Raw genomic sequence first — 16,004 nt, forward strand, 5'->3', positions numbered from 1 at the left:
ATTTATCTTTACAGTTTTCACAAGAAGCCAAGTTTTAAGCACAAAAGCAGGGTATGAAAAAAGGTTAGGAGGAGGAAGCCTCAGAGGAAGGCAGAGATCACACAAACCAGCTCTGCCTAGTGGTAGAGAGGAAGAGCTGTGCCTGCAACTCCTGCAGTAGAGGATTAAACATGTCTTTTATTCCAGGAGACAGAATTGTGTACACACTCTGAAATGAAACCAAGTCCAAATGACTGTAAGGAACGTTTTTTTTGACATATGAAAATTTGTAAACCATTAGAGCAGAGTGTTTCTATGCAAAGTCATACATGGCAAAAGTGTGTTATTAGTGGAATAAAATAAGCAAAACTGGTATAAATATTGTGTTGGGGTTTTTTCCCTCCAAAAATAACTATGCTTTTATTATGGCATCTTGTTGTCACCCTTCTGCTTATCAGCACCCACATCCCTTCACACCCATGTCTGACTGCTGCTGGTAACCAGTTACAGCCTGACTCTACCTCAGTGGGAATAAAAGAGAAAGTTTAAAGACACAAAGCTGTTATTGCTCAGGAAAATGATAAGTGTTATCAGTTATCAATGCATGAGAACATTCTGAATATTCCTCTCTGCTAATGCTGTGCTCATTTTACTGGCTGTCTTTTTTTGTCCCTATCAAATTCAAGGTCCTCCTTCTAAAGTCCTAGATGGATCAGGTCATGAAGGCCATTCAGAAACATCCTGCAAGATGTGATGCCTCTTGACATATATGTCCCACAGGCACCATGAAACATTAAAGTGACAAAACTGCAAGTACAAAGTTAAGATGGAGATTTCTTCAGGGATAGCCTGATAGACTGGGACCTGCTCACAGAGAAAATCAAGAGGTCTGCAAGTGTCAATGGCTTCCACAGCCACATGGAAAAGTTATTTCAGGGGATCCTCACTTGCACAGTACTGACAACAAAGACAGCCTGTCAGAAGTTACTAACAAAGCAGTTTGGCAGAACAACAAGAGAGACCAAACAGCCATGAGGAGTTGAAGCTGAAGCACATTGAAGTTCTACACCCCAAGACAATCATGAGAAGTTCTCTAATTCCATACAGGGACATGTGTGATGTGTGTGATGTTTGCTATGCCCACAAACACCTCTGGTCACCCAAGCTGCAGCTGAAGCAGAACAGAGCTGTAACAGGTGTGGGAGTGATGATGCAGAAACATTCCTGCCATTCACTGCTGAAGATGGACAGCACTCTCAGCACAGCCCCAGGATACACTTCAGCTACAGCACAATGTGTCTTTTCATGACAGAGATCATAACCCACTACAGCATCCAAAACTGTCTCCATCACAGTTATTCACAATAATAAAGATTTCAGAGAAACCACTAAAGCCTTGCACTTATCCAAACTCTGCCTTAAGGGTTGTATGTGATCAAATTGTGCCATCATGAATCAAATCCTGAAGGAGCATGGGGTGAAAAGTCCACATGAGGAATACCTGATATCTGTGACTCTGACACACATCACCAACAGTGTGCAGCTACTTCATCTGGGTCCAAAAATAATACACATCATTTGGGGACATGCTAGTTTCCTTGTCACCAAATCAACATAATTAATTTAACCACTATCATTACAGCTGAACTTTCCAGCCCAGTCAAATTGCTGACTGCAGATAAAATGTCATCTGTGCAGGAGCTCATAATCAGCTGATTCTGACAAGCAGAGGATAATACACAAAAGGAAGAATATTGTTTTAAGGAGGGAGAAATCCAGATCTAACTACTGGGACTTTTGCCAGCAATTTCAATGTGAACAGAATAGAGGCCTCATTGAGACAGTGGAAATTAGACCCTGTTGCTTCTCAAGGGTTTTGTTTCCTTCTAGCTTTTTGGATGAAAGGATGATGAAACAGAGCAGTGTAGTCTCCTCTGCATGATCAAAGAAAAGAGAAGGTGACAAAGCTGAGAATACAGCAAAGGAGAGGGTAAAACCCCACCAGACAGGGTGCTAGCTGAGGCCTTGAGCATTTTGAGGATCATCTGCCATTTTGTTCAAGTGCTTAAACAAAACATAGAAACCTTCCCCAGGCTCAGAATTTAAAGATACTCTTCACATATCTGGCAGTCTCTGAAATCTAAGAGATACATGTTTAACTCCTTGAAACACCAAAATCAGTTACTGCTCTTCAGCCTCTTAGTTCAAGAAATACCACAAATGGAATGGGGAGGAGGGAGGGAGGAGAGAGAGAGCACTGAGCTTTGAAACCAGAGAATAAAACCAGAGTCCTCCCATTTAATCCATCCTGAACAAGTAGGTCTGGCTGACCTCTTATTCTCTCCTTATCCTTCATCCTCTAAAAAGAGAAATCTAGAGAAGAAAATAAGAACACCCTAGCCTAATACGTTCATTTTCTCCTCCTGATGTTTCGAGTTCACTCTAGGGAGGAGTCACTGCCGTTAACACTGAGGGAAAATCGCCAGGATAATTTACTGAAGCCGGACTGAAACCGCAGGTGTTGCATCCATCGGCCTGAGCCCGGCTCGGGCAGCCCAGCCGCCACCTGGTGACTGAAAACTCACACTGCGTTATTCCCTCCGCATTTACTCCTTCATTACTCATTCCAGATATGCATGGAATACATCTGACAATGTATCCCAGGTAGGAGTAAGGAGCTCCGGTTCTCTAGAGGTCAAATACACAATATAGATCAATGTTAGAAGGAAAAAAGAGATAAGTTTAATTAACTCAAGTCTTAGATTGCAGAGAGTGGTTGGAGGGGGAGTGACTGGGTTAAATCTAAATTCAGGTACTACTAAAGAGCTTCTTCACATCTGTGCCTCCAGTGACTTTCTACAGGAAGGAAGCAGAAAAATGACCACATTCCAAAGATCCATTACCTCTCCCTTTGCTTGTACCAGCTGGCATCACTGTCCTGAACTGTCACACAGACTTGCTCTGAACCAGGTGACTTCAGTAAAAAGATTTGCAAGCTGAATGCTAGAAAATAGATTTCTATAACATGGATTATGGTGGCATGACCAAAAAGTGGTCTCAGTCAATATTTTAATAAGCTGTAAGAACATGCTTAGGACCATCATTTTTAGAGGGCAATAGATATCAACAAACAGAAGACTGCTTGAAAAATGTTTATGCTTAAAATATAATGACTGCTGCACATACTCTTTTCAACTTTTATGCTCTAGTCAATGTATTATAATTGAGCTCTACTGAATTACTTTTCTAGTGGATAAATACTGTACACGCTGTACTGTGAAGAGACATCATGTAATGTATACTAATTAAGCCATTATATCTGTAGAGAAGATTGTATCTGAAATATCAAATTAGCAGGAATTAAACATCTCAGAGGATTAATGAAATGTTATGGAGCCATTCACTTCCAGGTCAACAGGTTCAATTTCAGCTTAGTTTAATAGTTATAATGAATTTATGTGCTGGAGATAACAATTCTCTGCATATGTCCATAAATCAGGGTAAGAGCCCCTAGCTCGTATCAAGAGCAGCAGGCTTGAATCAGCACAGCCACAACAAGGCAGCCAGCAATACTCTGCTAGGCCTGGCTTTGGCACACAGCCTGGGGCTTCAGGAGATCAAAGAGCACATTTCCTGCATGGCTGCAATGTGTGCAGGCAGCAGTGAGCGACACCAGAGACACTCAGTCAGTTCTCTTTACAGACCTGCCAACAATTGTCAGCCTCAGCAATAAAGTTATCACAGGAACATCCAGCCCCATCTCCTCCTCAGCTCAGTGAGGAGACTCTTCTGCTTCTCCTGATTTCTCTCTCAGCAGCCCTTGCTGTTTCCAGCAGAGACACCTGCAGCTCTAGGAAAAGGTGGGTCTGGGATATGGAAAAGGTGGAATTGTAACCAACTTTTACAAGGCTTTATCTTTATCTTTATTTACAATAAATATATAAAACCATCCCTGCCTTTGTTGTGGAAACACAAATTTGAGACCAAAGTTATTTCAGATTAAATGTCAAGAGATGTAGGCATCAGCTCCTTAGTGATGATGGGCAGTGAGCAAACAACAACCAGTTTATGCATAAGAGAAAGTAGCTAAGAAATAACCACATTAAGGACAAGTCACTGTAACCTAGTGGAGTATGAACAAACTCTGCAGACAGACCTTGAAAGGAGACAAACTTATAAATGCAGAGATCACCCAAAGCCCATCACTTCAATGTGCTGTGAGGACTCTGGTTTGGTCACACACAAACATTTTAAGCTAAGGAATGGTTCAAAGTTCCTGCTCCAGATTTTTTACTGAGTTTGTGCGGAGCTTGGGTAAAAACTACAAATTATTGAGCTCCAATATCTCCAACAGAACTGCTAGAACCATCACTTATGCAGGTATTATGGAAAAACTGTGTTTATGAGGTGCTTCAGGTGATTAGAAATGCAAGTTGTTAATATCAGTCCTTCCTGTGAGTGTTTAACCCACACTCTGCAATATGGACAGGAAACCTAATAAAAACACCCTGTACTGCTGATAGGAAAGTCATCCTGTCACCTCTACCATCATCACACTTTGTGATAATCCTGCTCCCCTTTCAAATGCTCCCAAGATCTGGAGAAACAAAGATCTTCACCAGAGACTATCTGGATGGCTGTAAAGTAGCTTACACAGACTATTACAGACAAAGTAATTTTTCAACCAAAGGTATTGAGATACAAACATCACACCACAAAAAAAAAAAAAAAAAAAAGCTCTGGCAGCCTACATAATATATGGAAAAAGCATCAAGCTTGCAGGATTGTTCTCTTTTAGAGACTACAAACAGAATTGAAGAACAAAGAGGATTGTAACAGCTGTTTGCTTTGCTTTCCTGGCATTTCTGTATTTCAAGTTTAAAGAAAAAAAAAAAAAAAGGAAAAAAAAAAAACCTAACCAATACAATAGGGTAAACTTGATAAACCAAAAGGTAAAAGGAGCCATTTTTATTGCAGAACTGCCTTGAATGCACTGCCCTGCTCACAAAATCCCTCAACATTTCCACTACAGTAAATGCATTAAGAGTGAAATTTGTACCATGCATTTACTCTTCCAGCAGGAGGCTGAGAAGTGCAGCACAAAGTACAGGAGGTGGGAAATCCAGATGAATTTTTACTGGTCTACCTTAGCTTTTTTCATTTTACCACTATTCTCCCTCTTACATACTGTGTTTTCCAACCACTGAATTCCTTCAATAGCACTTCCAGATCTGCTCTTCCTGTAGCATAGTGAGCTGCAATTGTAATGAGAAGTTTCTACAGATAATCAGAAGCTTGTAACCACAGTATTTTCCTAAGGGATATAGTCAGAAATTATATTTTAATGATTGATAATATTATAGTTTATATATTAAGATACTATGTATATTATTATATATGCCCACACAAAATTATTATATGTTCTTTGACTTTAAAAGTGAAATATTTACTATGGAAGGCAACAATTTTTTCTTTTCAAGAAAGAAGAAAAAATGCTTTAGCAATATAGGCAGATGCACAACAGAGTATTCAGCAAGAACTTAAGAAAAAGGTGCCCTCCAAGAGGCAGATGAACATAAGGCATTTTCCGTGTTGGACACAAGCAAAATAGAAAGAAGAAACCCTTTCCAAAGCACTAGAGAAAAGTATTAGGGATGAATTAAAATGTAAATTAAAACCTGAAATTTTCAGCATCCCACCTTATATGTAAAACTATACATTTGAAACCATTTAAACAGTATTTAAATATACAGTGTTCTAGTGTAGAGGACTAACTCTTGTGTGTGTTGTGTGTGCACTTTATATTTGGGTGTATATGTTTGTAAAAAGAGGGGTGTGTTTTATTAGATGAGTACAGTTGGAAAAAATACATAATCCCCTTGTCAGTCTAATATGAGGAATCATCCCTCCCTTGAAACCTTTTCTCTCACATCACCATGATCATGGTTACAAGATTATTTACTTACAAATCTTAAAAAAGCTCCCTTGGTGAACTTGAAAATTGCATCTCCTGCCTTCAACTGCAGTACTTCACTCACTTAAAACAGACAGCAGAAATATGAAATTTGTGTGCTTCATACTTCATCCTGAATGCTATAAAAACTCTTGTTTGCTCTCCTTAGTCCTACTGGACACAAGCATCCAGTTGCATGTCAAGCAGCAGCCCTGGATAACAAAACAAGCTCTGACACTGGAGCGAGAGAGGCAGCAGCGTTGGGGTTTTGGTGCTGCAGGATAAACTCTGAGGTCCACAGGGAAATCTAAATGGTGTATTTTTCTGTTTACCTTCAGGTGACAACGTCCAAATGCTGCAACACATCACTGAGCGTCTGTTACAAAAACTCCTGTCACCAAGAATAAAAATGGATGGATGAATAATGGTCAGGCTGGACCTTCTGCCTCCTGCCAGCAGGATTGAGCAGAGATTTAAAAACAGCTTGTAAGCAATACGCAGCCAATCTAGACCTATATAACCAGACCTAGAATCATCAGCATTACACAGACATCAACTTACCTCTGAATAGAGAAAAGGGACTTGCTGGTGTTTCTCAAAGGACCCAGATTCATTGACTGAAGTCATTGAAAGCATTACTTGTTTCACAATCTGTTTTTCCAACTAAAGTCACTGACAGCACTGAACAGGTTATTTTTTCCTTCTTAAAAACTTGCATTCTAATTTAATTGAAAAAATATGATTAAGTACACCCTTCTCCATATAAAAAAGAATTTCTCAAAATAGGATAACCTGTAAAATATTTTGGATGTTTTCTTCAAGTAAGACACTACCATTTATGAAAGAGATTTTTGTTTTGATCAAATGAATAACAAAAACCATAACAGCAAATACATCTTAACAGATGAAGGAACAGGATTTCCCTTTTTTATTTTAATTCACTGCCACCTCTTTCTACATCTTCCTGCAAGATCAACATTTCAGTATTTCCATCAACTGCAAAGCAAGGACAATTCAAACATGTGCAAACAGAGATTAACATGCTGGGTACAGTGGGTCACCAATCCTGAAAGGCAGAGCTTTACCTACATTGTCCATATTTTTCTCCAGGGTATAAGAAGTGTGGCTTCAAGGGGAAAGAGGGAGGGAGGGAGCTTTAGATGCCAGCTTCCTGACAAGAAGTCACTTTCATGATAAAGTCATCTGCAAAAGCTGTGAGTCAAGAAACCCTGTATTTGTCTCCTATGTAATATACTCCACATCAGCAATCACTTCTATCCAAATGGATATATCCAAATCTAATGTTGTGGCAGCAAAACTGCCCTCTGATGAGGCACCCTGATCATTTAAAAAAGACAAGAGGCATCTTTGTAAAGCATTTGGTACTACATGATTCCTTCAGTACTTCTTCCAGAAGGAAGACTCCCCTGAAAATTATTTCACTCCTTTTTTTAAACTGAACTTGGTGCAACCCTTTCAGGTTACTTTGAAGAAAAATGTTGAATCAATCCACATTCTAAAATGCCTCAGAAAGAAGCAAAATCCCAGCAGTAAATCCACCTAATTAAGTGAGGGTGTATCTAGCCCATAGCTATTATCGCTTCTCAGCTTAATATTTTTAAACATCTTGTATGTGGAGCAGGCAGTAAGCTCTTCTCATTATTTCTCAAATGAAGCTGAGTAGATCTAACCCAAATTATGGCAAGATAAACCAGACAACTTAAGTGATGAAAATTATACTTTTCCCTCTGCTTTAGGGACGCTTCTGGCTCATCTGTCCTCTGATCAAGGTGAGCCTGATAAAGCTGAAAATTACACTGTGTGACTGGATTGTATGAGATTATCTTTCCCCTGAGAAGTGATTTATTTTAGTAACTCTTAATGAATAAGAAACTTTCTGCTCCAACACGCTGCTCTTCTTGTGTGGGCACAGTTCCTTATTGCTTTGAGTGAGAGATCACATAAAAGAAATGGAGAATCTGAGTGGCTACATCTTCTTCATGGTTCAAAGACAATTTTGTGTTATAAGATAGACCTTCAGGGACCACCAATTCCATAAAAAGTGAAAATTAATGTCATCAGTTCGTGGGTTTAACTGCAAAAGTCACTGGCATATCTTCCACTTTTTGAGTGTGAGGAAAGTCCAGTTTTGGTTTTGAGGGATCTTGCTTTGTAGAATTTGGGAGTCCTCGACCTTTAGATGATTCCAGGAGATGTTGCATGTTAAGTCTGAAAATAAGGCGAGGATCTGGTCCAGAAAGAGATGGGCAATTGCAGTTCTCTCTTATTTTAAGAGCCTGTGAACACATGGGAAAACAAATCAAATAGGAAAAACAAGAAAGGTTTCAGTCAGTGACTTTGGCTTTCCAGTCAGGTTTGCATTTGCACATTGGTTAGTGTAATAACGAGCCTGAATTGTTACTGAACAACTTCTCAACAGAAGCCAGGAATTCCTGAGACAAAATGGAGCAATATGGTAAAACAATGGGAAAAATGAAGAGTGAAGTTATTTTCTCACACCATGATCTCCAAGGATGGGTACTCTAAAAGGTACAACATAATTAAACAGGAAGTTCTCCAATGTTTTCTGTGATACTTGTCCACACCAGTACCTTTTAATTTATATTCACATATAAACTAAACTTTTTGTAGCCCTTTCAGGCTATTTTGAAGAAAAATGTTGAATCAATCCACATTCTAAAATGCCTCAGAGAGAAGAAAAATCCCAGCAGGAAATCCACTTAATTAAGTGGGGGTATATCCAGCCCATAGCCCACAGCCACAGCCCACATACTGCACTCAGCTTCATATTTTTATATTTATATTTACATTCAAATGCAAATGAAAATGACTGCATCAAGGAAAAAAAAGCTCTGAATAATTTACTTCCTCAGATATGTTCTATTATTGAAGTAACTATACATAGATGTCTGACTCAAAAAAGGAGGGAAAATCTCCAATAACATAATGGACTTTTAACTGTTTGGCACAGAGATCCAGATGGTTCATCAGTACAGCTAAACTCCTGTTACACAAGTGATCTCATCTCCAAGAAGCATTTGGAGTATTCCAAGTTTCCAAGTATTATGAGAAAATAATGTCACAAGAAAATAATGTCTCTAGAACGTAACAATTTCTCTGGATAAAAAGAGCAGCAGTAAGAGACCAAACCCTAAGTTAGTTCTGCTCACTGAATAAGTGCCATTGCTTGCATTTTACAACTATGAAAGTAGGGGCACAAAGGAGCCAGAGAATCTCCCAGAGAACCAAAATTCATTAGCACGAGCACATTCCCCCCAGATCATCCTGTCTGCCTGGCAATCTGAGAAAGGAATGGCAGTGGATGAATCTCACATCTCAAAGGCTCTGTGGAGAAATTGATACCAACCTGTTCAAAGTCAGCTGTTTTAAAGGATGCTTAAGTTGTGTTCATTGTCACAAAGCTGAACATACCTTAATTAGAGCACACAAACTGGCAGCTCCTGTGTTTGGCACAGAACAACTGATGAGGTGCTTTGTAAGCAGCTCTACACAGAACTACTGGGATCCATGGATCCTCCTTTCATCTAAACTAATTAAGAAAAATAGATCCTATGTATCATATAGCAAAATATTACATGTAGAACTCTAGAACTCTAACTCTAGAGGGTTCTACATCTCCACTGAGAACTACTTTTTCAACATCTGCAAGATGAAACACCAAGACCACAACAAGTCTGATGGTTACCATTAATCAATGGTCACTGGGGTATGATCACATTTGTTCAATACTGTCCTGGCCTCAATTAACAGCATAAACCATGGGCAGATTTAGATCCAGCTCTGTTTTTAATCTTTTCATAGAGAAACCAGTTCAAATGTGCATTTTATTCCACTTCACTTTAAAATCATGGATTCCTGAAAAGCAATGGCCAGGGCTGCCCTGAGTTGTAGCCAGGCGCCTCCTGGCCAATATTTGGGACTGTCAGCAGAAAACACATGCTGATTAATTTGGTCTATATTGATTCATGAGGAGGAAGAAAAAACACAGTTTTCATAGCAGTCCTAGCATTGCATTGTAGACAGAACAGAATTTTTTAATCTGCTTTATATCCACTAGCTTTGTCTGAAATATCAAATCAAATATTCCAGTACAGCTCTGCATAAGTATTTGCCCATCATTTTGAAACACTTTGATATTCTTCCATGGGAGGCACTGGAAACATCTTACTACAGCAGATTTTAAAATAGAAGAGCAGAGCTTCTTAACTCATTTTTATCTATAAGGAGGTTCCAAAACATATTTCTCCTCTAACTTTACTACAGTGAACTGATAGGGTTTGCTGTAAATGGCTAGAAACAAACAGAATTTAAAATTAACAAATGGTTTTGGAAAAAGACACATTCCAAAAATGTAGCAAGAGTTTCTCCAGTTGTTTCTTGCTGAAATGTAAAATTCAGATTACTGGATGCACAAGTCTGGATTAGGCATGCAAATATTGTTCCTGTCTAAGTTTTAAAAAATATGACTAAAGCTTTCAGAGCTTGTTTTTCTACAGCATGGTTGTCCATGTAGTCACCAAATGTAACTGTACTGCTGAACACTCTTCTGCTTCAGTGACCAATCCATTTCTAAACTGACATTTGTGATAAACCAAGAGTTTTCTCTTGTTCTCTTCTAGAACATAAGCTGCTGCAAGACTGCATTAATGTCAAGCAGTGTTATTCAAGGCAAATGGGAATACAAAGATTTAGGCTGTATCCTGGAAAAGGCAACATAATCCTCTTTTAAACTAATTTAGCAATTTTGTATCTCTCAGTTTTCCTGGCTAAACAGTGCCTGACCTATTTCTATGGTTTCACTCACCTGAAGTCCCAACAGCAAAGATAAAAACCAGTACTTCAGGTGAACATTTTTACCCTTTGGATGTCTGAGTTCTTGCTAGACATAAAGCTGTGCAAGGAGGTAGAAGGCAGCTATTCAACATCATCACCTCACATGCCACTGAAAAACTCCAGATATGGAAAGAAAAGCCAGGTTAACTTGTCACCTCCCTGCTCAGGACAGCTGTAACTACACATTCCAGTGAGAGCAGCCACCTGCCTGCTTATTGGTTCAGGAGATCCCAAATTAAACACCCAAACTCTTGCTTGTAAGTTACAAAGGTGAAGCTGTTTTTCTTATTAATACAATCACAGTCACCTCCTGCAATGTTTGGGAGCAGGGAAGGCAGAAGAATTAGGCAGGTCTCCCTCATCCTATCACCTTCATGTAAATGCAAAGCTACCAGCAGAGGCAAATAGAAAAATAAGTAATTTTTAGCTCCCAATATTAATCCTCCACACTGTCACAGACACCAGACTACCTGCTGGTCTCAAGCTCTTACAGTCTTAATGAAGTAGCAGTAAAAAGATGATTAAAAGAATTGACAGACTTTACTGGATAGAAAAGAAAAGCAGCTTATATACAATGCTAATACTTCCAACCTTCCACTGATGTTGGCATAAGAAAGAGTAGTTGTGACAAAATATTTAATAACTTTTTAGGGAGGATAGAAATGTAGGTCAGTGGTTTTTATTTTGTTTCTATGTTGATAGGGCTTAATTAATGTATTCTAGTACTAGAATTAACTAGTAATGTTAATTTATGAAGTAATGTTCACATGATAAGCAAAGGGCAAATATACCAACCTGCTTTTGAAAAGGAAGGAAAATAAATGTATCTCCCATATCAAAAGGTAGCAGAGGAAAAAGTATTAACTACACAAAAATTTTAAAAAATAGTAAGAGCCAATGTGGATTTGACAAAAACAAGTGTTGCCAAAGTAAATGAATTAACTTTTTTGACAAGTTAACTGATCTAGCAAACAAGACAAGCAGTGCAATTGATATATCCCAACTTATTATTCATCTGTAAATGGCCTCACCATGGCATTTCCACAAGAAAGTGGAAACAGGACTTACAGTGAATCAAAAATGGAATCTGAGCCAACAACATGATGCTAAAAAAGCAAATGTCACATCAAGATGAATTTTTGTATCACAGGCAAGGCTCAGTAGATAACCTTCTGCTTTATTCAGTTTAGCTGAGGCTTCCACTGATGTACAGCGCTGCATTTGAACAGCACACTTGGAAACAGAAACTGCCCCAAGTCAGAGAACATGAAAATAAAACATTGAGATCAACTAAAAGATTCTGTAGCTTCTCCCTGGCACTACACTCCCACAGTCTCTCTGTCTCCAGAACAATGATCATCCTCTCACCCTTATACAAAAGTATTTTATGATTTCTTTTTCTGAAAATAAAACACATCTCTCCAGCCTTCGTGCAGGAATTATAAGAGATTTCAGTTTCCTATTTAAGACTATACTCTGTTTTCCTGGTTTACTATCCTAACACCTCCCTGTCTGAGGGGAAAATACTTTCAAAACACAGCAAATCTTTTTTATTTGTTTTATTTCATTTCCAGGACAGCACCACTTTTTAACTGCTTATAGCTCTCTTGTGTACTGATTCCTCAGCATGGCTGTAGCTTCCAGCTTGCTCAGAAAACCAGATGTAACATCTTTAACACTCACTTGATTTGCTCTCAGTCTTTTAATGACTTGAAAGGGATCCCTGTGATAGTTCCCCTTTAATTTACACTTCCTGAGACTGTTCAGTCACCTCATTCAGATGTGACATTTCATTACCTGAAGAAAAATTCTCACTTTATATGATTGCATCTTATTGTGAACCCGCTTAAAAGTCTGTAGAGAAGGATTAGAGAAGTCCAAAATCTTGTCCCTATTTGTCCCAGCTATAGTAGCTGGTCTAATAAGAGATGTATTGTCTTGAAAACCATTTCAGCTCCAAAAAGAGCAGCACATGAAACTCAATAGTACTTGTGATGGATCTGGCACTGAGTCTTAAGAAGTTCCAGTTTGTTCACAGAGAGACACTAGAGATAAAAAGGCCTTTTTTGATAATCTGGCTTCTCTCCTGGGCTCTGAATATCGAATGGCAATGAATATATGGTAAACATTCTGTTCTAGAAAGCTCAAAGTACATGAACAATGAAACAAAAAGCTGATATTGAGCAACAATAAAAGCCTGGGATTCCCTTTCCATGCCTGAAATCCAGCCTGAAGGCAGCAGCTCCCACAAGAAGGGGAGTCAATGCTGCAGACAAGAAGCCTCCTCTACACATTTTCTTTCATCTTTATTCCAGTTTTGTAGTGCCAACCTCACTTATCTTGTGAACTCGTTAAAAACAGGAAGCATTCAGCCCCTGTTTTCTCATCCTACTCCAAAGAATGTTTAAGGTAAAAGGCAAACAAAAACATCTCCCCTCAATTATCTTTTGGAAGATCTTCCCAGCCTTCCCTGCTCTTGGAAGTGAGAGTAGCTGTAAAAAGATGGGGGCTGCTCCACCTGCTAAACTATGAGAGATGAGACAGAAATAGCAGTTCTACACAGTTGCTCTGTTATTTAACTTATTTGCTCAGGCCTGGGGTAGAACATAAGAAGTAATTTATTTCATTACTTCTTTATAAGCCAGTCAACAACTACATGAAAATAAACGATCCTGAACCCTTTATGTTCAATCTAGCTAAAACTGAGGCTCCACAACAAAAATAATTTTCTATTCAGATGCTCAAATGTGTTAGAAAATCCATCAAAAACATTCTCCCAGTCTGCTTTTGCAAAGTACAAACTTTGTGTATATTAATTTGAAATATCCAGTCTAGCCACTCTCCAGCCTCCTATCCCTAATGCTGACTTTGATTTATGCCATCATTTAGAATATTTACTGTATTCATTCTCATCAAAGGATTCATGAAACTCTTTTTTTTCTCCTTTGAAGTCAGCAAACACCTCAACATTTTAGTGCTCCCTCTGCCAATAAATCTTCAAGTGTCTTTACAGTTTGGTACTGAGAAAGACTTAAAGTGACAGAGAGTTTAAAAAAAAAAGGAGAAGAATAGTTGATTATAAAAAAGAGTATTTCCAAACACAGTTCAGCTTGCTGAAAAACAGTGTCACAGTGCAGTGCTTTAACACTCTATTTTATTTTTTACTTGCTACAAAAGCAAGAGAAGTCAAGACAATTTAGGGATCCAACTCAAAAACTGCCTTTCTAAAATGGCAAAAAAAAATAGAAAGAGTGGATGAGACCTGTGGCACTGTTACATCTATATCAAAAGGCCATTCAAAAGAAAAAATTTTACACTTTGCTCAGAAATCAGAAAAAAAATCCCAAACCACATGGAATATAATTACATTTTATCTGTGCTTTCTTACTTTTTCCTCATTTAATAAAACCTTTGAGGTTGAAAGCTTTGCAATGGAGAATTTCTGTAAGGATAAAGAGTAAGGTAAGCATGGTGCTATCAGAGTAAATTGTGAATCAATACCAAAGCAGCTAATTAATCAATTAATATCAAAGTACTTCTGGCAAGTTTCCTAAGAGGGAAAGACACTTCCCTGAGCCCTGCTCACCTCTGGGATGAGGCGGTCCAAGTGCTCAGCTCTGTTCTCATGGGAAGGGTGTGTGGAGAGCCACTCTGGCACCTTGGGCTGCCCCTGGATGGCTTCTGCCAGTTCCATCTGCTGCCAGAAGACGCTGCTGGCTCTGACATCCACACAAGCCTGGGAACACAAGGGAAATGGAAACACCACTGGCTGCTTAAAGTAATAAATACACAGTCTAACTGATACTGAACTACAAAAGACATCTTAAATTTTAAGTTTCTAAAGAATGTTTAGATGGTCCTTATACCTGACAGGAAAAAGCTGTTCCAAAATATCTAAAAGCAATAAAAAACTCATGTAGACACTGGATCTATTCCTTTTAGCACCTGTGCCCTAAAAATTCTACATCTGAATTATGAAAATTCAAGAGGAAGGAAAGGTTTACAATTTTTGCCATAGACTTATTCTTTAAAAAAAAAGCTCAGCTACAAATTCAAAGCTATATTTACTAGAACAAATTAATCATCTCCACAGATCTAGGCAAATTTACAGAAAGAAGTTGAGAGTCAAAATACAAGGTGATAATAATTCTTACTTAAAAATACCTTAAAAGTAACTGGAAATGCTTTCTGTAATTGATTACACAGCCTTTCATGGGTGATCTGTGGAATCCATGACACAATAAAACAGTAATTCTGTAGAGTTCCTGAATCTCTTAAATAAGTATATATTTAACCATTGAAAGTCATAGAACAGTAACTTTTAGAATTGCTTTTGTGTATCACCACAGACTTCTCTATTTTTATGTTTAAGTATAAAAGAAAAATAAACAAGATTTCTTACACTGACCTTTATTAGCTAAGAAATTAAAAAAGGGACAAGTAGTCAGAAGATAAGAAAATTATTTCTTCCCATTCCCTCACCCAGGAATAGATGTGGTATTTTATCCTTTGAATTTATTTATTTAAATTACTATTATAAAAAGGTTATCTGCACAACCAGAGAAATGCTCATATGTCACTTCACTAATTTCTTTCTGGTATTGCCCTTCTTTTTCAGTATTAGAAAGCAGTGAGCACAAACACAGCAATTAGATTTTTTTAATTGATTGTATTATTCCCTTAGACAACTTCAAATTACAAATGCAGTTTTAATCCCAGAATCAAAGTTAATTTTTAGAACCCTTCCTTAAAGTAATATTAATAACTATTAAAAGAAAATTTTGCTAATGAAATATTAACACTAGATGGTGCTGCTCTCACTAGTATCTCACATATAAGTTTATTGCACTTAGCCAGAAATCAAAGAGTTGGTTCAGTTCCTTTAATATAGAATTAAATTCCCCAGGGGGAAAAAAAGTAATTGAAAAAATAAACTATGAAAAAATGCTGAGTAGCTTCTGACCAAATTATTGTCTGGCTTCAGCAAAGCTGCATTGTTGTGGCTGTATTTCACTTAAATCTTTAAATCTTTACATATAATTAAATCCCACTTATGCAAGATCCCTATTTAGAGTTCTCCTCTTTACAAATACATGGGGTTTTCTTTTATAGCAACAAACTACACAGAAAGGAGACTGTGCAGGTAATGCACAACTTTACACACTTCAATGTTATTACATCCAATTAGCCACAATGA

General features: G+C 38.0%; 1 protein-coding gene across 2 annotated transcripts in view; it reads right to left on the reverse strand.

The window, feature by feature from the left end:
- Positions 1 to 6,825: 6,825 nt before the first annotated feature.
- The window catches only part of OMA1 (OMA1 zinc metallopeptidase), a 16,492-nt gene continuing 7,313 nt past the window's right edge, over positions 6,826 to 16,004 (reverse strand). The window contains exons 8-10 of one of the 2 annotated variants that reach the window (XR_004081930.1): positions 14,394 to 14,543; positions 7,926 to 8,229; positions 6,826 to 7,706 (exon numbers count right to left, since the gene is read on the reverse strand). Coding sequence is in view for 1 of the 2 variants with exons in the window: in XM_005422963.3 (XP_005423020.1) it covers positions 8,011 to 8,229; positions 14,394 to 14,543 (369 nt within the window). In the remaining variant the exon portion in view is untranslated. Of the gene's footprint in view, positions 8,230 to 14,393; positions 14,544 to 16,004 lie in introns of both variants that reach the window. The other variant, XM_005422963.3, reaches the window with a different exon arrangement.

This window comes from Geospiza fortis, unplaced genomic scaffold (assembly GCF_000277835.1).
Source record: "Geospiza fortis unplaced genomic scaffold, GeoFor_1.0 scaffold396, whole genome shotgun sequence".
Lineage (NCBI taxonomy): Eukaryota > Metazoa > Chordata > Aves > Passeriformes > Thraupidae > Geospiza > Geospiza fortis.